We start from the raw sequence: 23,354 nt of genomic DNA, 5'->3' as shown, positions 1-23,354 counted from the left end.
GTGCGCCCCGGCCCGCTTTGCCGGGGGAGGGCACGCGCGCACGTGTGTGGGTTTCGACACAAAACTCTCACACACGGTGATATCTCTCGATAAATCTTGAAGCTGCCGTGGGGTTTTGATTGTTCGGTGTTTTTTTTTCCCGCAGCAGGTCAACACGGCTCTCCCGTTAGACACCTTTTGACGGGGCTGCCTGCGCGCTGAAGAGATCCATCCTCTGGTTATCAGTCAAACAAACAAAAGGAACCTGTATCGGAGGAATCAACGCTGAAATTAAATGTGTTAATCTTCAGGGTGCTGTACTTGTTTCTTTTGACTTCCACCCCCGGGAGTTAAGATTGACTTCCATCTAGCTCAAATTTGAAATATTGTCACCTTCTCCTCTGGTCCTGGGCTTCGAGCAGCACCCAGGTAAGCATAAATTCAATCCCGGGCACATTTACTTCTGAAAACAGCAGTGATGCTTCTGTAACTAGATTGTTACAGTGTCTGCAGCACTATAAACCTGAAAGATAGTACAGTAAAATGCAAACACAGAGCACTCCATGGGGTTAAATTCTGAATGGGTCAGCCTATAAGAGCATGATTCTTAGGAGACAAGTTAACTTGAAATTCAAAAGGGGCCATTCTTTCCCAGGCTGTGGGGCTGTGAGGCAAAAGAAAAAGCTGGGCTTATTATGTAGGCCTTCTTGGTGATTGTAAATTGTAAATATACATAAGTTTTTGTCTGCAAAGCATGACAGCCAAAAAAAAAAGCATTTAAAAATTAGCTCCACCTAGGTTTTTCCTTTATTGTCTTCCATGGAATCTTTGGGGGATAAATTCCATTTTGTTGTTTAGTCGATAAATCGTGTCTGACTCTTCATGACCCCATGGACCAAAGCACGCCAGGCGCTCCTGTCTTTTGTTGCCTCTTGGAGTTTGACCAAACTCCCCCCCCCCAAAAAAAATTGCATAAGGTTTCATTGTTAGCCATTTTTACAGTAAACAAAGTAGTATGCTTTTAGCCACTCACAAATGCATCTATTTTAGGTATTCAACGTATATTGCCAAGATCTCCATTTATTGCAGGCCTGAGGAGTTCGTGGCCCTCCAGATGTTGGCTTGCCTCTCATATCTAGCCCTAAGCAGCATAACCAGTACAGTTACGAGGAATGATAGGAGCTGGATTCCTGTGCTGAGCAGGGAGTTGGACTCAATGGTCTTATAAGCCTCTTCCAACTTAATTATTCTATGATTCTATGATCTGCAGTCTGACAATACCTGGAGGTTGTGCATTCTCCGTCCTTGTCTTATAAGTGACTTCCAAAAAGTTTGATCAATCACATCCTTGCTTAGATCTTGCGAGCTCAAGGCCACAAATTCCTTTTTTTGAGTTGATCCACCTCCTATTTGGTCTTGCTTTCCCCACTGCCTTCAACTTCTCCTAGCACTATTGTCTTTTCTTCTTCGGCTGTCTCCTCTTGATGTGCTCCATGCATGACAGCCTCAGTTTTGTTACTTTTGCTCCCTGGAGAAAGTCGAAGTTTGATTTCATCTTGCATCCACTTGTCCAGGTTTCTAGTGGTACATGGTATCCATAAAGCTTTCCAGGTTTCAAATGATTTTTCCTGTTGGCTTTCTTCACTATCTGGTTTTCACATCTGTTGTGACTGAGATTACTATAGCATCCATGAACTTTGTTTTGGTCTGTAGTGACATATCCTTCCACTGAAGGGTCTTTTCTAATTTCTTCCTTAGGTATGGGCCTTTTCTGTTTAAACAAAAGACCCCAAACACAAAAGAGGCTCTCTTCTGTGTAATTTGTGTTCTTTCAGCAACTGCAGGGAAAAAGCCTCTAAAACATGGTTTGTTTTTATGAAAGAGGGATTGCAAAAGTTTTGTCTTTCTTTTGTGTTCCTTCTTTTGCGTACACTTTGGTGTCCATTATATGTCAAATTGTTTGAGAAATTTTTCATCCAATAGTGTTAGGAGGGTTGTTGTCAGCAGCCAGTCAGAACAAGCAGAGGCAAGTAGGAATTTGGAATCTATAAAATGGCTTGAAATCTAGTGAGGAATGCTCTTTGTTTTTGTTTTCCTTGTGGGATTACTGTGTGCTGAACTCCTGCTTGTTGTATGGTCTTGAATCCCTTCTCTCTTTTTGCTTTTTTTTTTTTTTGCCCACTTCCATTTCTTTGTATTTGTGCTGCTGCCAGGCAGCCTGCCTTTTCCAGCCTTCCTCTTTGAGATTATTTTTCTATATATTTTCCCCTGGTTTGTTTGGGGATTTCCCCGTGCCTCTTCCCACAGTAACAGAACAGAGGGCATCAAGTGGTGTGGGAAAGCAATCTTCCCATATTCTTGGTAAGGGGAATCTTTGGTATGTTTTGCATTTTTTACTTGCTTGCTTTTCTTTCTTTTTGGGAGAGGGGATTATATGTGGGGTTTTCTGTTTGTTTTTGGTACAGTATTTCTAACCTTTTGTGTGCGTTGAGGATGCTTTCCCTGTTTGATTTTGGAAAATCGCGATGTTAAATTTGATAAAGGTAGGGCTTTGTTTTGGCGGGGGATTGGGGAGTTGTTTCTGTGGGGTGTATGGGACAGTCTGTGTCTGTGCCAATATGCCACTGTACTGTGAGGATGACTGTAGGGCTACTGCTGATTTTCTCTCTCATGTCTGCTTCTGGAGCAGGTTGGTTCTCTGTTGTTTTGCTTCTGCTCTTTTGAGGTAGCTTTTACATACCTTGGGACAGCGATGGTGAACCTGTGGCATGCGTGCCACAGCTGGCACACAGAGCCCTCTCTGTGGGCATGCAAGCCATAAGTTGCCATCGAGAAATACATACCCGTCCTCTGATCCTGGATTTTGGGAAGGGAGGGAGAGCCAAGATAGCAATGGCTGCTGTTGTCACAAACACACATGCCCGGACACCAGACATGGCAACACCCGGCTCCTGCTGCCTGCACCTTTAAGGATTGCACCCGGAGGCGGAGCGGGGAGTGTGTTGGGCAGGCGCTGGAGGTTGTGCAGTGGGAGGAGTGGGACTCTTCAGGATGGTCATGGTTGGTTTTGTGTTGCGGTTTGAGCACTTGGGCTCAAAAAGGTTTGCCATCACTGCCTTAGGACTGTTGCAATGCTAGCGAATATGAATTGGGAAATCTGAAATGAATATCCTGATAGAGGCTTTTTTCGTTTATCTTGAACTAAAGGGTCAGTGCACAAAAAACAGAATGAAAGAAAATGAAAAAAGAGACCCCCTCCCCCAAAAAAGATCCCAAAACAAAACATTTTTTACTGTCCATATCCCTGTCATTCATAGCTCCTCTCTGAAGTCTCAATCTTCTTCTGATTTATGGGTGCAGTCTTCTATTTGGATTGATGATTGAAATGAGATACAATAGCACCACTGTATCCAGGGGGGAATGGTTCCATAACCCCTCATGGAAGCTAAAAACAACAGATAATAATAAATGTGTTATATAGCATGGTAAAAGGGGGGGGGGATCCAGAAATATGTATTTTCACCATGTATTATTGGGACTAGCCACCAGAGGGAGCCAAAGTACACACTGTGTTCTTCAGTCACAATGATTTATCTCAAATGCTCTGTGGGGCAGAAATATGGGGAGAGGGAGCCAAATCCAAATTGGAAATCACACAGAACAAATTAATGAGACAGGTATTGGGACTCCATCCTAGGATCTCTCCAGCTCCCCTTAGAGCAGAGCTGGATCTTCCTTCAATTGCTTGCCAGAATTGACTTGATCTATCTTAGATACAATATTGGCTCAGACTGAATGGTCTGCTGCAGGACTAATTGTTGACCAAGTGCTGCTGGCTAGAGCAATTGCAGACTGGAGGATGGGTGAAGCAGGGCCACAATAAGCTAAGGGTCTATTGTTTTACTATAGATAAGTTTATCTGCCTCAGTGCTAACATGTTGAGGAACTGGATCTTTGCCTTTGATGCTTCTCAAGACAGCCGCAATTTTTGGGTCCCAGTTTTCTAGTTAGTTATCCCCAGCTTCAGGTCAATCACAAAAGGCCACGTTATTATGTCTCCCACAGCTTCACAGAGCCTTCACTGAACTTCGATTTCAGCAGATGCTCTCTACGTATCTCAAAGGGAGATGCAAAAGAGTTCTAGTTACAGAACACAAATGTGTATTTGGTTGCAACCAGATACAAAACATAATCCACTATTTATTGGTCTGCCCCCTCTACTGTATAAGGACTCTGGGGAAAGATTTTTGTTACTTATTATCCAGTCGTTCCCTAGTTGAACACCCAAGGAATTAGTATTAAGCTTATTGACAATCAGCCATTCATTACATATGCTGCAGCACTATTTGCATTGGCAGCCAAGAAGCTGAGATCTGGTTTTCTCAAGGATCATAATACCATTTTATTTAATGTTCCATAGTTTAGTTAGAGATGCTCAAAGAAGGGCACATTTTAAAATAAGCAGTTCTAAAATGTATGTTTTTAAAACCTGGATTTTCTTTTTATGTCATACATTGCATATTGTTAAGGCCTATGACCATAAACAATAACGTTTTGACTTTTATAACACCAGGTTTTGAACTCGATTCTAACTGGGCAGTTAATATCTCCTCTGCTCTTTTAAGCCCCACTGTGTTCAGTAAAACTTAACCACCAGGTAAGTAAGCTGCCTAAATAGAAGGAAAAAGCTGCTATTTATTTATTCATTTTCCCTGTATGGCCCCTAGGCATTAATGTTTCTTTTGGCACAATCACCACGGTAACTTTGACAAACCAAGATTGAAATGTGTGGGATATATATTATGCTCTTGACCTTTAGCAAGATAGTCAAGAAGAGAGTTTCACTTTTACCAGAGAATGTGGGGACTGTAGCTGGTACCCCATATAGAATCAGACATGATTGGTCCCTTTGATTACATCATGGGTTTGAATACATCATAACTACGTATGCACCGGGATGGAATCTAACAGAGCAGTGATTTCTGCTACTGCTAAGCTTTCTTCAAATGTAACAAAGAGTTAAATAAAAATTAGAGTGTGTTTTACCTTCTAAATTTTGAACTTCAGTTCCTAAAAGCTATGCACCACATGGCCAAAAGCAAGGAAATGTGGCACTTGTAGGCTACAATACCTGTAGGATAAAATGTCCCCAACTCCTAATTTAGCATCTCAGCAATAGGTAAACATTAGGTTATGACATGTGTCCAAAAGAAGAGCTTTATATCTGCAAGCCTAGGGAGTATATCTCACTCAGTATAGTGGGACTTCCTGCAGAGTAAACATGACTAAGGTTATATAGTAAGACTACGTTCCAATGTTTATTTGCATCAGTGAAAGTCTCTTTGAAATAAGTCAGATTTCTTTCTAAATAACCATAGGATCAGATTTTTATCTCTGTAATTTCTTTGTCTTTGCTTTTTACAAGTTGTGCTTGTGCAGAATTCTTTTAGATCCTGTTAGAGATGTTACCCAATAATTGCCTTTTGGATTATGTCCATGAGAGGGTACTTGTGTGACTGAATATCTAACAGTGTAGAACACCATGAGCTGTTGCTGATAATAGTGCCTTGAATGTAGTGCTGCTGTCATGGAGCAGTGGCTAGGATACCTATGGGCTCCTGATGCCAGTGTGATCCATATTGCTCAACCACAGCTTGCTGTGGTTGACTGGGAATCCATGGTTTACTGCTTCAAGCAGTCTGTTTGCTTCTGCTTTGCTCCTGCTGCTTTTGTAAGCGAGTGAACATTACTGTAGTGTATATGGATTGTTTGTTTGTTTGTTTGTTTATTTATTTATTTATTTATTCATTCCATTTATACCCCGCCTATCTGGTCATATTGACCACTCTAGGCGGCTTACAACACAAAACACAAAATACAAAACCAATATATAATTAAAATGGAATTTGTACACAATTAAAAGTTCTATAAGATGGAAAAGGGAAAACATAATAAAGAAAGCAAGGGAGAGGTTAGGGATTAACTGGGGGGAAGGCCTGCCTAAACATCCATGGTTTCAGTTGATTCTTAAAAATACCCAGCGAGGGAGCCGCGCAAATCTCTGGAGGCAGGTTGTTCCAGAGGCGAGGAGCCACCGCCTAGAAGGCCCGGTTTCTTGTTTTTTCCTTCCGGGCCTCTCTCGGCGTCAGGCTAGTTGATTGTTATGGCCAAATGTGGGAATCTGGTTGTGGCTGTTTCCAGCCAACCTTTTTAGAAATTCTCTTTCTGTGGCCCAGTGGCCTCTCATCAGCCTCTCTAGATAATGCTCTTTTCCTGGCTCTGTGGTCTCCTAATTTCAACCTCCATATGTAGTCTCTCTCTCTGGCCTAGTAGCCTTTGCAAACAACTGCCACATGAGGATCTCTTCTCACCCAGGAGCATCCTGTCTGTGGACTTTCTAGAGCAGCAGTCCCCAACCTTGGGCCTCCAGATATTCCTGGACTTCAACTCCCAGAAATCCTGGCCATCAGAAGTGGTGGTGAAGACTTCTGGGAGTTGTAGTCCAAGAACATTTAGAGGCCCAAGGTTGGGGACTATAGAGGATCTCTTTTCTTGGCTCTGTGGACTTCTGAAAAACTCCCATTGTCTCTTCTTGTCCTGTAAGCTCTGCAGCCTTCTCTGATCATCTCTTTCTGACCTTGTGGTCTCCTCATTTCAATCTCCTTATATGGTCTGTCTTTCTGGCCCAGCGGCCTATACAAAGGAATGCTTCAAGAGTCTCTTTCCTCTTTAACTATTGTCACTTTTTACAGTATAAAGCTTCAGTGGAAAAGATCTGAGTATCAAACAGACGTCATTACTAAGTGTGACAATTGGCAATTGCTGTCTCGTTTTGGTGCCATGTTTAAATGTATAAAAAATTGCCACATAATCTCACTTCTTCAGATAGATCTCCTCAGAGGATTTTAAACTTGCTCCATGTTCTTATTTTACTCTCAACTTACATTCTCTTTTCATGACCCAGTAGCATTCTCAAACTGTTCACTCCAGAAGTTGTCTTTTTCTGGCCTGGCAGCCATTGCATACCAGTTTCTTCAGGCTTGTTCTTTTCTTGACGTGATGGCCTTCTTAAAGAAGTAGGGTCCTTTTTCTTGCCCCAGATTCCTCCTCAGATCACATTTTCTAGACAGACTGTTTTTCTGGCTCCCTGGCCTTTCCAGTCTTACCTATCCATAGGATCTCTTTCCTGGTGCGGTGGCCATTTCAGGACAGCTTCTGCAGAGGTTCTTATTTTTCTGGCCCTGCACCCTCCTTAGATCAGTTTCTACAAATAGGCTCTTTTTCTTCCTCGGCAGTCTCTTCAGATATATCACATCAAAGTGGCATTGTTAACTGTATTTTCCTGGGTGATCTTTTTTCCCCAGCCAAGTTGCCTCCTGGTATCTTTTCATGATCTATCAGTCTTTAAAAAAAAAAAAAGCAAAACCTTTCTAGATGGTCTTGTTTCCTGGCTTGACAATTCCCAAGCAGTCCCTCAGAATGTTTTTTCCTTCCCCAGTGCCTTCCTCATATACACCTTCCCATAGGATCTTTTTCTAGGCTGAGTGGTCTAAATAGTTCTGTTTCCCTATACAGTTTCTTTTCTTGTTTAAGTGGATAGAACCAGAAAGAATACACTTCTACATGTTACTTTTTCTGGTCCAGTGACCTCCTTAGCCCAACCTCCCCAAAAATATTTTTTGTAGCCCAATAGCTTCTTGGTTGATTCTTCTTTATGACTACCCTATTAAGCTCTCTTCCTGTGGCTCACAATATTTTTTCCTGATCCCCCCATATTCTGATCCCCCGAACAAACTACAAAAATGTTTTCATTACCCTTTTGATATTTTCAAGCCAGCTACTGGAAAATGTAACATTGTCTTTTGTTAAAAACATCAGGAATCTCTCTTGAATTGTAATAGACATGTTTATTGGTTGTTGTTGTTTTTGCATGATCATGTCATTTACAGACATTTTTATGATTCAGAGTACATACTGGAATTCAGTGAGGTAATTTTGTGTGCTTTACAAAAATCAGACTAGACTTAGTGGAAGAATACTTCTCATTTTCCTTATACTTTATTTTAACTTTTTTTAAAAAAATAGCCTTTTCTCTTCCAGATGCCGGCATGACCCCCCCCCCCAAAAAAAAGAACACTAAAGATCCAACAGAACTGAACAAGTAAAATGCTTTAAGGTGATTTTATAAGTGACATTAATAAAGAAAATGTGGGAAATTCTGTGGGTTTAAGGAAGGGTGATTCACTTTGTTTCCCTATTGATGAAACAAAAGAAAGGGATTTATGAACCAACTCAGCGTCCCCTCCCAACACACACTTCTGTAAATATGTAGTTTATCTTCTGTGCTGTGTAGCTTGTTTTTTAAATAACAAATCTTTTCACATTGGTTCAAGCATGTGATTGCTTGAATGGATGCAGAAAAGGGACAATGAGCTGCATACCTACACACCCACAAATTGGTGCTTTGCTGAAGCACCTTCTGTGAGCAGAGGGGCAAGATGGAGCCACCTCTTGCCCAAGTGCTGTCCATTCCAGCAGAGAAACGGGAAAGAAACAGAGGAGCAGAGACTTTGGACCCAAGGAGACAATCCCCAGAGATTCCTCTAGGGAGGTCACTGGGGAGGAGATGTCTGAGGTAAGTAGCCCTTTGGGAAGAGTTAGAAAAGGCAGGAACGGAACTGGGAGAAGAGAAACCATCAAGGGAGAAGGAGAAAGGAAAAGTTGGTGGGAAAGGATATAAAAGATAATGGAGTCCCAAGGAGCGGTTTAATAGACACGGGAGAAACCTAAGGCTAAAGGTTGAAGATCCTTCTCCCAGGTTGGGAATGGATTTGGCTGGAGAACACCTGCACAAAGAAATGGGAGAGGCTGAGAGGAGGAGAGAGGTAGTCCCTCAAAATGCCTCATGGGGGGGGGAAGAAGCCCATGAGTCGAGATGCAGACTAAGGGAAGCTGCTGTGGAGAACAGAGCAAGAGCTAGATGGAGAGCACAGCAACTGGTAGAGAGGAAAGAGTCTTGGACATCCGGGAGTTCTATGAGCTGGGAGAATAACGGAGACAGGGTGAATCCCTGGGAGAAGCAACCATGACCCTGTTGTCCATGTCAGTAGGGCCAGCACTGAGAGACCGGGACACAGTTTAACCAACTGAGCCTTTGGGCACTAGTTTTGAGCAATTGTTTCCTGTTCAAGTGTTTGGGCTTTGGTTGTTGTGGGTTTTTCAGGCTGTTTGACCATATTTTTCTTAGTGTTATGGTTTTTCTTCCTAACGTTTCGCCAGTCTTTGTAGCTGGCATCTTCAGAGGACAGGAGCTAGAACTCTCTCTGTGTTCTGTTCAGCCATTGGATCCCGGCCATGAAAGCCTTCAAGACTACATGTTTGGACTTTCTTTACCTTGTTAGGAAAGAGACACATAACAAATTTAATATACAGTAAATAGTTTTATTGAAGCTCCCACAATAAATGCTAATGCTTTACACTTGGAACCTGAGTCTGTGTATGAAGAATCCAAACCAGGACAAGGATCAATCATTCAAAACCCAAACCCTCACACCTTTCGACTTGCTTCTTGCCCTGTGAGGGATGACAAGCTGTTCATGCGTGCATATGTATATAGATACACAGCAGTGCCAGCACACATTCTCTAGCAAAGCCTCTCTTCGTGGCCTCTGTGAATGCACACCAATGGGTTAAGTCTGTGCATGCGCAGAGAACTTGGAATATTCTGGAACTAGAAAACCGCTAGGATCGCCCCCCTGGAGCCCATGTGGCCCGCCCGTCCTACCAGTTACCTCAGTTCCATTTTTTCCGCTGCAGTGGTAGGTCTCCTCTCTCTGGAGCTCTTGTCACGCAGGACTTTGGAAGCTTCTAATCGAGAAGCTTTCTAATCGGAAGCTTTCTTCACAATCGGCATCCGTTCGTATTTTCCTTTTTCTTCCACCTGTTTTAAAAAGAGAGAGAGACATTTAGCGATCCCCCGTTTTTCCCTTTTCCTGCTTTTTACGGCCCCTAAAGTCTCCTTCAAGAGCTGTCTCTCCTGCCATAAAAAGACCCCCAAACCGCTGATACCAGAGGTCATAGGTGGGCGCGGTCCTCACTTGATCCCACGGTACCGACCTCTCACAAGAAGGGTTTTAGGTCGGTACCGCCGGCTGTGAAGAGATCCAAGGTGAGCGAACTCAAGAACACCCAAGGCAAGACTCGGGACCGTAACCCCGGTACCATCAGTGTGGACACTACTGGTACCGTGTTCTCTCTGAAGTGTAAGGCTAAGACTTCTGTGATACTGATTGAACCCAAGAAACCCGCGAAGCACCACTGACACCGCTCCCCCTCTGAGGAGTCAGACTTATCATTCAGGACAGATGTCTCGGGTACAGAACACTGTACCGCATGCAAACGAAAAAGATTGCTGGCCACTTTGGCCCATTCTACACGACATACACCACAGGGGTCTTTCCCCTTCTGACATATCTCCATCTTCAGAACCTGAGCAATATGATTCCAATTCATTGGATTCTCCTCGGGAGTCCCCGCCTAACGCCAATACACCAGAATCTGATGATGTGAATCCTACCTCACCAGTGTCCCACTTCTCATATTCCAACTTGATCCAGCAAATAGCCAAGGCTCTAGACCTCTCAGTCCATCAACCACCTCAAGTTGAAACTGATAAGGTCTATGAAGAACAAAAGTTACAGGTAAGTAACCTCTCCTTCATGGCAAAACTTTAAAACCAACTTCTGTGGACAACACTCCAAGAAGGTTTCTGTAGGTTTTTTTTTAAAGATATGAAGTAACTGAGTAAGGAAAATTTCTAAAGGCAGTTCCTTTAAACTACACTATCTGTGAGCACTTCAGTAGAGGTGCAATAACAAGGCTTTCTCCCTGTTTCCCTGTTTGGCCACAAACAGCCTTAAAATTCTCCAGTGCAATTGCAGAGTGAATGAATTCACATTTCCCTCATTGTCATTGCACCCTTAATTAAGAAGGTTTTGATAAGACATGGAAATAATCAGAATATTGGTGCCAGTTGCAGCTCTAGGCGTGTCATAGCTTCCCTTCTCTCTCTCCCCACCACATTCTTTTTATTAAAAGTTTTCCGACATACAGAGATGAGTTAAATTAGCAACTTATTATTAAAACTCAATTTAAAGAGGGAGAGGGAGAGAGAACTTCACAAAGGAAGCCGGTTATGGCAATAGAAATAACACGCTTGTGGATGAAACACATTTCAGTGGTTCCCATAGTTATTGGGAACAATGCCACAGAATTTTATAAAATATAACGAGCTGCAGATCTCAACACCATATTACAAGAAATGGCAATATTAGGAACAACATAGTCTACCGATTTGTTAATCTAAGAATATTGAGAGAATTACATTGGATGTAGAGGGATGAACTCCATGAAAACTAACGTCAAATAAAACTTGGTAGTTCTTAAGGCCCCTTTATTGATCTGCAACAGATCATTTCCAAGCCTGTTGGAAAGCAGGAATCTCTACTCGTAAGAGTTAACATGGATATTTCTTCTTCTGGAATGATACTCTGCACTCCTTGAAACCTTCTACCGGTTCTAGGAAATGGTCCCTAGTGCTCTGGCGAAGGAAGTTACAGAAGTCTTGTGGTGGTAGTGGGCTGTAGTAATTCAGGTTGCAGAGGGGTGGATGGACTATACAGGATAGAACTGCAAAAAGACTGGGTGCCGTGTTCGAACGGTTCTCCCTCCTAGACGCGTGCATACACACAAAATCCGAAGTACTGTTGCACCTTAAGACTTCACGTGTATCTCAGTTGCCAAAGTAGTTACTTCTCCCTTTTCCTCTTTATTTCATTTACGAGCTTTCGTGGGTTACAAACAGTCCAATCGTAGCGGACGCACACTCCCGCTGAAACAGATCTCTTCGTCTCAAAGGAGACAAGAGTATTTTTGATGCCCATTTTGCTGCAATTTTGTCCGTTGTTGCCGGAAGGGGCCAACGCAGCTGCTACCCTTCCAAAAGCGCGCCCGCGCACTGCCTGCAAGTAACGCAAAGCAGCGCATCATCAGATCGGTAGCTTTCTCCTTACAGCGCCGACTTTCTAGTTGCAGAGAGAACTACCGCGTCCTTTCTTTCCAAAAAGGCAAAGGAGCGGAACGCCACAGCCTCTGCCCTTCGCAGGAGGCAGCCGGCCAGCCTCTTCTCCCCCATCCCGAGCAGGTCGCGTCCGCGAAGGTCCGCTTCCCCGACCACGGAGGAGGGCGCCTTCCCAGCGGGTGCGGGAGCCACCGCCATCCCCCCTCGTTGGTCTCCCTCCCTTGGCTCGGCTCTGCCACTGATTGGCTCTCGCTCTGGGGCTGTTTTTCCGTCCGGCTGGATTTTCTCCACTTCCCCTCACTTAACCACTATCCCCCACCACTCACCACCCCCGGTCCTGGCAACTGGGTGAGAAGGAAGAGAGGCAGCTGTTGCTGCTTTTCACCATGGCTTGGGGAAACCCAGCACCCAGGGCCTGGCCTCTGGGCGTGAGAAGCTTCACCAGCGCCGCGCAAGAGAGCAGCCCGCCGTAGCTTGTCGGTAAGAGCGGGGAAGCAAGCCCTTTTGCACAGTCGGGAAGCCGCAGCTTGCGCTCGCGCGCAGGGAGGAGTCCGGTTGGGCAAAAGGCGCGCTCACGAGCCGCTTTAGAGCGGGGTGGGGGGGGGGGAGAGGCGAGGGCGCGCGGAAGGCTTCTAACCTTGAGGGGACGACGGCGCTCGCGGAGCTTGAACTTCCGGTAGCGATGGGAAGCCCGGCGCGTCTGTCATGGAGGGCGGGGGGGGGGGGGGCGGGGGGGCGGCCGCCGCCTTGGCGTGGGCCTTGGTCTCTTGATCTCATAGAGGAGGTGGACGGAGCGATCCTGTGGGCTTTCTTGGGCAGCAAGCCCCTGCTGGGTTCAGTGAGGTGCCCCGCCTCAATAAACAGATTTGGGGGGGGGTGCAGCTTAAAAGTGGGCACCCCCTTTCCCATTTAGATTCATCCTCACCTAGGAACCCGTTGTTATTTATGAAGGAAATATTGTGGGGGGAAAAGGGGGAACGAATACTGTAGGAGCGCCAACATTATTTTGAGTTCGTGTCGTCACCCGTTAGCTCCAGGAAGAACAATTCGTTGCAATTCATGACTCCTTTAAAAAAAAAAAAGAATCTCCTCCTTTAGAAATTTATTATTCTAAATTTCTAAATTCACTGCCTCGTGGCGCAGTGGTTAAACCGCTGTACTGCAGCCAAAACTGTGCTCACGACCTGGGGTTCAATCCCAGGTAGCCGGCTCAAGGTTGACTCGGCCTTCCATCCTTCCAAGGTCAGTAAAATGAGTACCCAGCTTGCTGGGGGGGGGGGCAATGTGTAGCCTGCATAATTAACTTGTGAACCGCCCAGAGAGTGCTTGAAGTACTATGGGGCGGTATATAAGCAGCACACTTTTTAAAAATAATATTTTTACCCTATCTTTCTCCTTAAAAAGACCCAAGGTGGCTTACTTCATGAATTGATTGGGAATGGTGTAAAATTTGAACAAGGCAGAATGGTTTTAAAATACTACTACTGTACTTGGTCACCAACAGATTGGGTTGTTTGGGCGCCCTTGTGAAACAGATAACTCAGGAAACTGCATTGCTTTGAAATCATTATACCAAAGTTGTGTTATATTCTACTTCTTTCTCTGAGTAGAAAAGTAGGTTGCACTGGAAGTGTGGTTGTGCCAGTTAGGGCTTAGCACTAACACTTGCTTATCTTGACAGTGGCTCCGAAATATATTTTGAATATGAAGGCTGCCCTTAATTGTACTTCATTATGCTTTTTTTCTCACTGACATAAAGACACACACGTTTATGCATATATATGTGCACATGCCTTACATACTAGACACGCACACTTGTATTGGCCCCTGGTGCTTCTTACCTAGAAAGGTGAACAGGTCAGTTTATTTGGTTAGTGGTAATTATTGCAATAATACAATTGTGTGTGTGTGTGTACTTCTGTTTTGGTTTGTGTGCAGTGACTTGTTCACAGATGTTTGGCAGGAAATTTCACATCAGAAAGAGAAATGGTCTGGGAAGGGCTATATGGCCTGGGAAAATTGAGGCTTTGGGTTCAGGCTTTTCTGCTTGGATTGCCGAACTACCTCTGTGTAGAATAGCTATAAATCAGGTAAAGGAACAAGAGGAAAAGGCAGAGCTTTATTGCTTGTGTGAGTGGTATGTCTAAAACAAAATGAGTTTTTTAAGTGGTGTGAGAAATCTAGCTTTGACTGTGGAGAGGACAAGGTGATTTTCCCCCCCTCTTGCTTGAGATGTTGCAGTGTGCTTTCTGCCAGTTACTGCCATTTGGTATAGAAGAAAAACTGTGGCACACTCAAAACTGTAACTTTTGAATTTATTGTCGGAACCTAAGGGTGCACTCCTTAACATAGCTGGCTGGATAGCTCAGTGGTTTAGATATCTGGCTGCAAAGCTTAGAGGCTGAGAATTCAATTCCCCGCCATGCTTCCTGAAAGAAGAGCCGGCCTATGTGGCCTTGGGCAAGCTGCACAGCCCCAAGATGCCCCCAGAAGAAGGAAATAGTAAACCACTTTTGTGTATTCTCTCCCTAGAAAACCCTAGAAAACAGTCTCCATAAGTCAGACTCAACTTGATGGCACACATAAATCCAGAACATATGAGAATGAACTCATTAAAATCAAGAATATGTGAACTTCCAAGTCATATCAATAAGCTGGCGGTGTAAACATATACAGCTTTTGGTTATCTTAGGTTAATTCAAAACATACTTTGGGAATTTTTCAAACAGTTTTAAAATTCAGTCAACTTGTTTGTGATTGGGTTCTTTTGAAAGTACTGACAGTTTCTCTATTTTGGTGGGGAAGAAGCGAGTGAGACTGTTTCATAAAGTTTTCTTCCTCAACTTTATTAACGCATGGTGTCTCTAACATCAGACCAACGGGGTTGTAACATGGCAAATCAGGCAACTGGCTGTAACTAGTCCATGTAGGCTTTCCTTCTACAGGTGTTCCACTCACTGCTGTGCCGGGCCGAATTGCTTGCAGTCGGTAATTTTTCTCAGGGCTGCACTCTGCATTGCACACACCGTTCCACAGCAAGGGTGACGTGCCCAGTCCCCTTCCTTTGGCGGAGAATTGTAAACTGGTCCAGGGCGTATCACTTTCTTCCCTCAACTTTGCCATCGTGGAAATACTATTACTATCCATTCTAAAGTTTCATATACAGTCTCCCCTTCTTTCACGGTTTCCGGATTAGGTAGCAGACCTCCCCCTATCTTAAGGTTTGGGAAGATTCTCAACAAATCCCGTGCTTGCTCATGTTTTTGTTCCTTTTTATCCACGATTAAGGGTTCCTTTTTCTCCCCTTTCTCCCACTCTAATCTCCCTCCAAAAACCCTTTCCTCCTCCTCCTCCTTTATATCCTCTTCCCACATGGAGAGTTTAAACTCCTCCCCTTTCTTTCCTTCCCTCTCTTCTACCAGACAAATCTCTATGTTCTTTTTCTCCTCCTCTGTTTGTTTGTTTATTTATCTATTTAGTTATTTAATTATTTAATTTAATTTATTTATATCCCGCCTATCTGGTCGGGTCAGGACCACTCTATCAGATTAGTGATACCTCCTATCTCTTTCTCATTAATGTTTTCCTCCTCTTTGGGTGGTCTTGATGTCGGGGGACGGCACACTTGCCTCCACATTGCTGCATTCAAAATATTTCAAGGAGTGGTTTAGATGACTTCTGTTTGCATCCTTCTTGTGTATCCCCACTGCATATTCCATCTTCTTTCTTCTAGAGTTAACACTACGTTTTGCTTGATAGCACTGGCAGCAGTCGATCTCTGGAGGCACCCCCAGACAAGTTTAATGTTACTTGTTCTTTGGCAGAGTACCTCAAGGCAACAGACTGGTTTTCTGCCAGTGGACTAGCATTTTAGTTTTGTTACTTTGTTAGCTAAATATAGGACTAAGGTGCTGAGCTGTATTTGTAGAGGTTAGAGAAACCTTTTAGCAAAGATAATGTGGGAATAAATACTAGTTTAAACACCAGAGGAATATTCTTAGAATTGTAGAATGATAATGGCAGGCAATAAACATTGGACTGGATTTGTACTTGGGCAGAGTCTGCTAAGTATTACTAGCTTACAAACAAGATTTCTCCAGATTCTGATCATTTATAGTAATCTTTGACCCTGTAAGACTCAGAAAGACGCTTCTCAGGATTCCGCTCCTTGAATTATGGAATGTCCTCCCTGAGAGGCCTGTCTTGTACCAACATTGTCTTTTAATTCTGTCTTCAGTTTACAAAATCCCAAGAAAAGAATAACAATCCTTTCTAGCAGTTTTCAACCTATTGTAAATTCATCTTTAATTGCATTCTGCAACATGAAGGTCCACTTCTAACTTCACTTCATATACAGTGGTGCCTCAACTTACGAATGTCCCGACATACGACCATTTCGAGTTGCAACCAGTTCTAGTTGCAAAATTTTGCTTTGACTTGCAGCCGGAGCTTTGAGTTGCAACTGGAAAAAGGCACAGAAAAAAGGCGGGGAATTCAAATTTGCTAATCGTTGGTAGACAAAGAGGCTGCTTCTTTGTAGGTCTTTCGCCCCAACGGTTAGAGTTAGTGTGTTGGAGAAGGCTTCGGACTGCCTGAAGCTGCTTTCTGCTCTTGACTAAGTACATTTACTTTGTTTTGCAGGGTGGGTTTGGGGGGTTATGTTTCTGTGCTGTGATGTTGGTGTGTGTTTTTTTCCCAGCCCCATCGCGTTCTGATGGGGCTGGCTGTGTTTTTTTGGTTTTGGTAAGTTTGTTTTCGGCCCCTACACATTCCGACGGGGCTTGCATTGGTTTCCCGGTCCCAATGCTTTCCTATGGGGCTTGCAGTGTTTTTTTTTGTGTGTTTTGGTGTGTTTGTTTTTCAGCCCCGGCACATTCCTATGGGGCTTGCAGTGTTTTATTTTAATTTTATTTTATTTTTGGTTTTTCTCTCTTCTGAAATGGATTAATCATGGTCCAATGCATTGCTATGGGAAATGGTGCTTTGACTTTGACCATTTCGAGTTACGCCCATCTTCTGGAACGGATTATGGTCGTAAGTCGAGGCACCACTGTATATAAGGTACACATTCTTCTTTGATCTCTCTTTTCACCTCATAAATTGTTAATAGTATAAAAAGAGGTAGTGTGTTGATGCTGCTGGTGCCATTGTTTTGAGGCTGGGGAACATCTAGTTATTGGCAAGATAAGTTATTGGCAATTGAAAACAAGAGAAGTAGTTTGCAATCTTCTAGTGTCATAAAATTCCACATACTGGCAAGCCAGCCAGCACATTGCATAATACACTTGAAGGTGTGACTTAAATTTTATTTTTAAGCACTTTAAAATAATAGCTAGGCGGTGTCTCTTATTTCATTTTAAATTTACCTGCTGGTAGCTGTGCAAATACATTTTAAAGTGAAATTGTCATGGTGGTTGTTATGTGCTGTCAAGTCACCTCTGACTTACGGTGACCCTATGAATGAATGAATGGTTTCCAAAATGTCCCGACAGATTCTTATTAGTGGAAAGAGCTTGTGCCTAAATATCTTACCCTGAAAGTTAGTAGTTTATAATTGTTTTGTTCAAGAGAATATTATGTCACTTACAGTTTTATCCTGTGCATGTTTATTTGGAATCAGATGTTCTGCTAGTATTAAGATCAGCAGATGACAAGTAGAGATAAGACCTTTTTGGCAATTTGATTATGGAATGCAGTCCACAGGGGCATTGGACTTGCACCTGTTTTATTAGCTTCCAAGCTGCAGGTGTTGACAGTTTTCTTTTCTGGAATGCTTCCTTGTGTTCTGTAATAATTACTGTACTATTTCCGTTGATTTTACAGTTTCATTATGATTCCCTCTAACAGGGAACTTAAGGCAACAAGTGCTGATATGATTGGCACTATCAGTAAGAGCAAATGAGAAACATGATGCTCAAGGGAACCAGAGGTTTACAGAAGTAGGCTGAAAAATACACACAAATGCATATGTGCACACATATGCACACAAAAAGCCCCCCATGCAACTGAAATATTGATTGGAAAGGAAAGGAAAAGCAAGTGGAGGGTGGAAAATACCCTGGAGACTTAGTACTGTATGGCTAATTGGAATCCTGAATAGGAGTACAGTATCCGTATTAGGAGGCAAGGATACAGTAACAATTCCTTATGCATCTCACTTCTGTGTTTGTAAATGCTATTCACCCTAAGTGGTTTATATTGAAAAGCAAGTTAACAATCTTTTCAATAATTTAAACGTGCCGTTTGATGCAAAATAAGTATAGAATTGCAGCCTTAAATAGTTCTCTCTCCAGAATATAAGCAGGTCAGTCTGAATTGCATCTAAAATACTTGCTCAGAGGTAAGTCCTATTGATTTCGGTTGCCTACACTTCTCCGTATGTTGGGTTAGAATTTCAGATATATGTTTAAGGTAAACTTTATATATTGTTTCTTTAAAAATATCTGATTTTTGCTGTTGTTTCACAAATAATATCTGTAGTAATCTCTTGACCCTGTTCTTTAAGGTACCTATCTTTCAGTTTGGCTTTGTGGTGCTTTCTGTAAGGTTGAGTGGTCCAGCAGATTGTGGGTGCAGCAGTCTTTGGGATAAACCCACTGTTAACCTATTCAGAACTAATTATATACCATTGACTTCAGTGGGTCTGCTCTTGATATGGCTAACATTTAGGTTAGCCCTGTGGAATTACTGATGGACGGATAATAATTATTCTGGATAGGGTCAGGACCCTACATTTATCCCCTCCCTCCATGTGTGTGTGTGTGTGTGTGTGTGTGTGTAGTGACAAATTTTCCAGAAGTTATTTAACATCATATTTCTGATGATTAGCAATAATTTCTCTAAACAGATACCATGGAGGTCTATTCCCTCCCTCCCAGGACAAGCTGGTCCACTCACTGTTCGCACTGCGGCACTCAGTTCTGTTGTCATCATCATCATCACACCAGGATGAAGGAGTCTGGCTGCCTCTTCCCCACCTCCCAGTGCAGCCAAACATTGTGGTGGCAGAGGCAGGACAAGAAGTCTCCCCGCTCAGCTGATGAGTGGTTGGCTGTGTGAGGAGGCAGGGAAGAGCTGGCTAGGCTCCTTCCGCAATTTGCAAAACGACAACAGAGCCAAGCCCTGCACTGCGGACGGTGAGTGGACCAGCTGTTTCTGTGGGGAGGGAATGGATCTCCGTAGCACCTGTGGTGCCACTATTTGTATTTGTATCCCCAGGGATATGAATACGAACAGCCCATATCTAGTTATGACTGTTCTCTTCCTTGGATGTTATCCTGTGAAATTTCACATGGAAGCTAAATTAAATCATTGGGATAGGTGTATCAGGAGATGAGATCTCAGCTGTCTCACATTCAAGTGGCACCCAAGTCTGCATCAATATTTGTTAATTCCAAATATTTCCTGTTCCAATGCCTGCATGCAGTTGATAGGATGAGAGCCTAATAAATTAGTTGTGGGAAACATGCAGAGGTCATGGAGGGGTTATCCTGGGCCTATTCCAGCACTCACTCCATACCCTAAAATATTTTTTTGTCAAAATAGTTTCAGTTTTTTAACTGAATAAACTCCCTCTAGTGGTTGTACAGAAGAATTTCTCCAATTTTTGCCTGTCTTCAAACTTCCTGAAATGACTTCTCTTTGAAAAGACTCTCTACACCACCCGAATCAGGAGCAAGTCCAAAACAAAATTAACCCATATTCACCCTTGAGGGGGAAAGGAACCTCCACAGCAAACAGTTTTCTTATTTTTTAAAAAAATATTTATTTATTTGGGAAGGCTTGAGGTGCAGGGGGCTAGCATTGCAGTTAGTTCTCTGGGGAGTTGCATGCAGCCAATGGGCCACTTTGTCCACCTCTTATATACTGAGTCTCTGTCTAGACAACATAGAGGCCCTATTCATTTGTTGTTATTTTTATTTGTTTGTTGCTGTGACTGCAACAGATTAGTCTGAGAGTGTGTGACTGGCCCAGAATGGGGATTTGTATCCAAGTCTTCCAACTCTTGTCCCACCTGCCAGGAACTACACCACACTGATGTGTTGTGTTCATCCTGTTCTGGAGGGAGTTATACTGTCCTTAAAACAGGTGGGGAGTCTATGAGCAAGTTATGGCCAACAGCAGTGGTCCCCAACCTTGGACCTCTAGATGTGCTTGAATTACAACTCCCAGAAGCCTTCACCACCACCTCTGCTGGCCAGGATTTCTGGGAGTTCAAGTCCAAGAACCTGGAGGCCCAAGGTTGGGAACCACTGGCCCACAGAATCTGTACATCTCTTTCTTCTTTTCAAACCTCGAAACTTGAGGTTAATCTCTTTTACTGTGCAGAGAAAGAGGTGCAGTGATCACTGTGTGTCTCATCTCAGACAAAGGGGCTGAACAGGGAGAGGGGCACGGTTTCACTCAGGAGGGGAGTTTTGGGATTTATAGTGTCTAACACTGATATTATCCAAAGGATATGTCCCAGGAGGTGGTCCAGCCCTTTAGTCAAAGATAGTTTCCCACTCTTGCTGTAGAGTAGCCACACTCAACCTTTCTTTGACCATAGCTCTTTTTAGGAGCTCTTCTCAGGTTCCAGGGTCCCCTGCCAAACAAGGAAAGCCTTTGGCTGTGTATGGATACAACATGAACAGATGAATCTGTGGCCCACTTCAAATGTGCCAGGGCACCCCAGGGGGTCATATGCCCCCCTCTTTGAGAATGGCTGCTCTAAAGGCTCAGATCTATAGTTTTGGATTGTCCTTGAATCCAGTCTTGTCAATGAAGACACAATGGCTTCAATGGCACAGAGCACTTTTTGTTTGCCATGACTGATATACAGCCTACAATCTGATATACTGCCTATCTGAACATAACACAGCTTGGAAAAGTTATTTTTTTCAAAAAAAAATATGCTATTTTTATAGCTTAATGCTGCTGTTGGTTTGTGTTGGTTTTAATTTGTAGCCAGAATTTTGTTTCCTTGTTTGTTTAATTTGGGGCTGTTATGTTTTATATCATTGTGTTTTTGCTCTGTTTTTGTGAACTGCCCAGATAATATTTCTTATTGGACTATACAGCAGTTTAGTAGAGAGAATATATTTCAATATATTGCTTTTCCTCCATACAAGGAAATCTTTGTGCCAACTTTTGCATCATAAAGTGCAGAGTTTCTTCAGTTTGTTATATTTTATTAGAAATTTATCTATGGTCTTGAAGTAAGCTTTCTCCCTTCCTTGATAAGCTTTCCACAACTTTTTATGAGGTACTGATGCAATGAAATTTATTTTATTTTTATTTTTTTCAGTTGCTGCGCTGAAAATATTCCCATTGTTCATCGTGTCTGCATGGAGAGAAAGATGGGTGAAGCTGTTGCCAGAGTAGCAAGGAAAGTGAATGAAACAGTTGAGAACAGAGCAGATTTTCTGGGTAAGTTAATCACTTTGGCTTCCCTCAGAACATATGAAACTTCTCTGTGTTAAATTGGATGCTCAGCCTCTCTTGCCCAGAGTTTAGAAGAAACTTGTTTTGAACCTACAACTCCTAGAATCTCACCCCAGCCAGCAGGACCAGTGACTGTGGCAGCTGGAAGACTCTGAGAATCATCGTTTGGAGAAAGTTACTTTGCCAAATTTGGATCTTTCCCAATACTGTCTAGTCTTAGAGGCTGTGGTTCTCAAAGATGTTTGATAAAAATCACTCCCAATGTGCATTTGAACAATCCCTGTTACTGAATGGGTCAGGGGTTGAACACGAAAATGTCTTCCTCTCCTTGCACAGCAGATGCCGAACTACAGCTCAAAATGTTTTGGAACACAAGGTGATTTAAGAGCTGCTTCTCTAACGTGTTATCTCATATTTCAAAGTCTATTTCAATTACATCAGTGAGTTGATTTTGTGGATTTGTTTTTTTCCATTCTGTTCAGGACTTGCTGAGTTGCAAATGCTGACACAGTCAGTTCTCCTTCTATGGTTGCAATATTCACACACTAGAAATACAAAGCTGTCAGTCATTAGAAACTTAGAAAGCTTAGGAGGTGCAGGTGTGAAAGAGATATAAAATAATAGGATTATCACATGTGTCAAATTGTGGTTAAGGTGGACAGTGCCCTCAACATTGCCCTGACCTTTTGACATACAGGAAAGCATCTACTGGTTCAGTTTGAATCTATTTGAGTCATCTGTTCTGTCTTGAGTCTATTTATTTACACCCATCTGTCTCGGGTTTTGATTTTTTAATTATTATCATGTGTTAGGTTCATCCACTTAAACTGAGCTCTTCAGATGTTTAAATGGACCAATTTTCTACAGTGGAAGTAGGATATAGAAAGATTTTCTGTTCTTTCACAATACCCAAAATCTGTTCTTCAAGGTAGCCATCTCACTTTGTCAGATGGTGGGCTGGACATGATTGCAAACCTGTGTATGATGTACTTTGGGGGAAAGTGATAACCACTTTTTTAAAAAAAGTTTGGTATTGAATTTGGTAGGTTTTATTCCTAAATGAAAAATCAGGAAGTAAGATAAAATGTATTATTTTTTAAAACAAATAGTTTACTAATATCCCATCTGAGGAAATGAGCAGGCTTCCATTTCAGAAATGGTTCATTATTATAATAAATTGTTCTGGAGCATTTTCTGAGCTCAAGTTATCTCTACAGTGTTGTATTTCAGTTTCTTTATTCACTGTGGCTAGAAATCCAGCAGATGGAGTAGTTTCACTATGATTAAGAAGTGAATCTCACCTTTTTGTTACTGGCAACAAAAACAGAAAAATAGAATAAAATGTTTCCAGATTTCTGGGGAGATGCTGGCTGGCTGGACATCTCTCTGTGTATCAGTCATAGGTCACTTGCCTCAGAACATTGGTAAGCAGTTATAAGAGTTAACATTTGGTAGAGTGTGGCTGTCACCCCTGGCAGCAGATGCTGGGTAATTCGTTGAGGAGAAGACAGAACCAAGAGACCTAGTCCTTCCCCAGGTTTTCAGGCAGATTTTTTTTTCTGGCACTATCTGGAGATTGCTGATATTCCCTGGTGGCCTCCTATATTCAAATACTGAATAGTACTTTCTAATACTGAAAACATGCCTTCTAATTTTCTGCCCTGCTGGGTGGGGCTCCGCCTCTTGCACACGCGGTTTCGCCCCTGCATGCACACATAATTCAGCCCCCCACACACAAACACATACGCTGGGTTCCATTGTGACCAGAACCTAATGCGATCACTGTGTGGAGGAGGAAGAGAGCTGCATGGTAGGAAGCGGAGTTGTGCATGCACCCAGCTTAGCAGGAACCATGGGCCTGACCCTGCTTAGC

General features: G+C 42.9%; 1 protein-coding gene and 1 long non-coding RNA gene across 7 annotated transcripts in view; one reads left to right on the top strand and one right to left on the bottom strand.

Moving 5' to 3' along the window:
• Positions 1-23,354, top strand: part of LRRC20 (leucine rich repeat containing 20) — a 144,655-nt gene that overhangs the window by 1,170 nt on the left and 120,131 nt on the right. The window contains exons 2-3 of one of the 4 annotated variants that reach the window (XM_078391375.1): positions 146-408; positions 21,345-21,466. In XM_078391375.1, the coding sequence (XP_078247501.1) occupies positions 21,385-21,466 (82 nt within the window). In that variant the 5' untranslated portion in view covers positions 146-408; positions 21,345-21,384. Of the gene's footprint in view, positions 1-145; positions 409-12,264; positions 12,539-12,664; positions 12,735-12,782; positions 13,301-21,344; positions 21,467-23,354 lie in introns of those variants that run through there. The other 3 variants (XM_020783125.3, XM_020783126.3, XM_078391376.1) reach the window with 3 other exon arrangements.
• Positions 7,867-12,779, bottom strand: LOC140705902 (uncharacterized). 3 transcript variants are annotated; one of them, XR_013544006.1, is made up of 4 exons: positions 12,696-12,779; positions 10,556-10,657; positions 9,771-9,919; positions 7,867-9,372 (listed from the first exon to the last, which is right to left on the bottom strand). It is a non-coding gene; the product is annotated as an uncharacterized LOC140705902 (long non-coding RNA). The 3 variants fall into 3 exon arrangements; XR_013544007.1 differs by lacking the exon at positions 12,696-12,779 and adding an exon at positions 11,363-11,463; XR_013544008.1 differs by lacking the exon at positions 10,556-10,657 and having other exon boundaries at positions 12,696-12,765.

This window comes from Pogona vitticeps, chromosome 3 (assembly GCF_051106095.1).
Source record: "Pogona vitticeps strain Pit_001003342236 chromosome 3, PviZW2.1, whole genome shotgun sequence".
Classification (NCBI taxonomy): Eukaryota; Metazoa; Chordata; class Lepidosauria; order Squamata; family Agamidae; genus Pogona; species Pogona vitticeps.
This window is presented reverse-complemented; position numbering and strand designations above follow the sequence as displayed.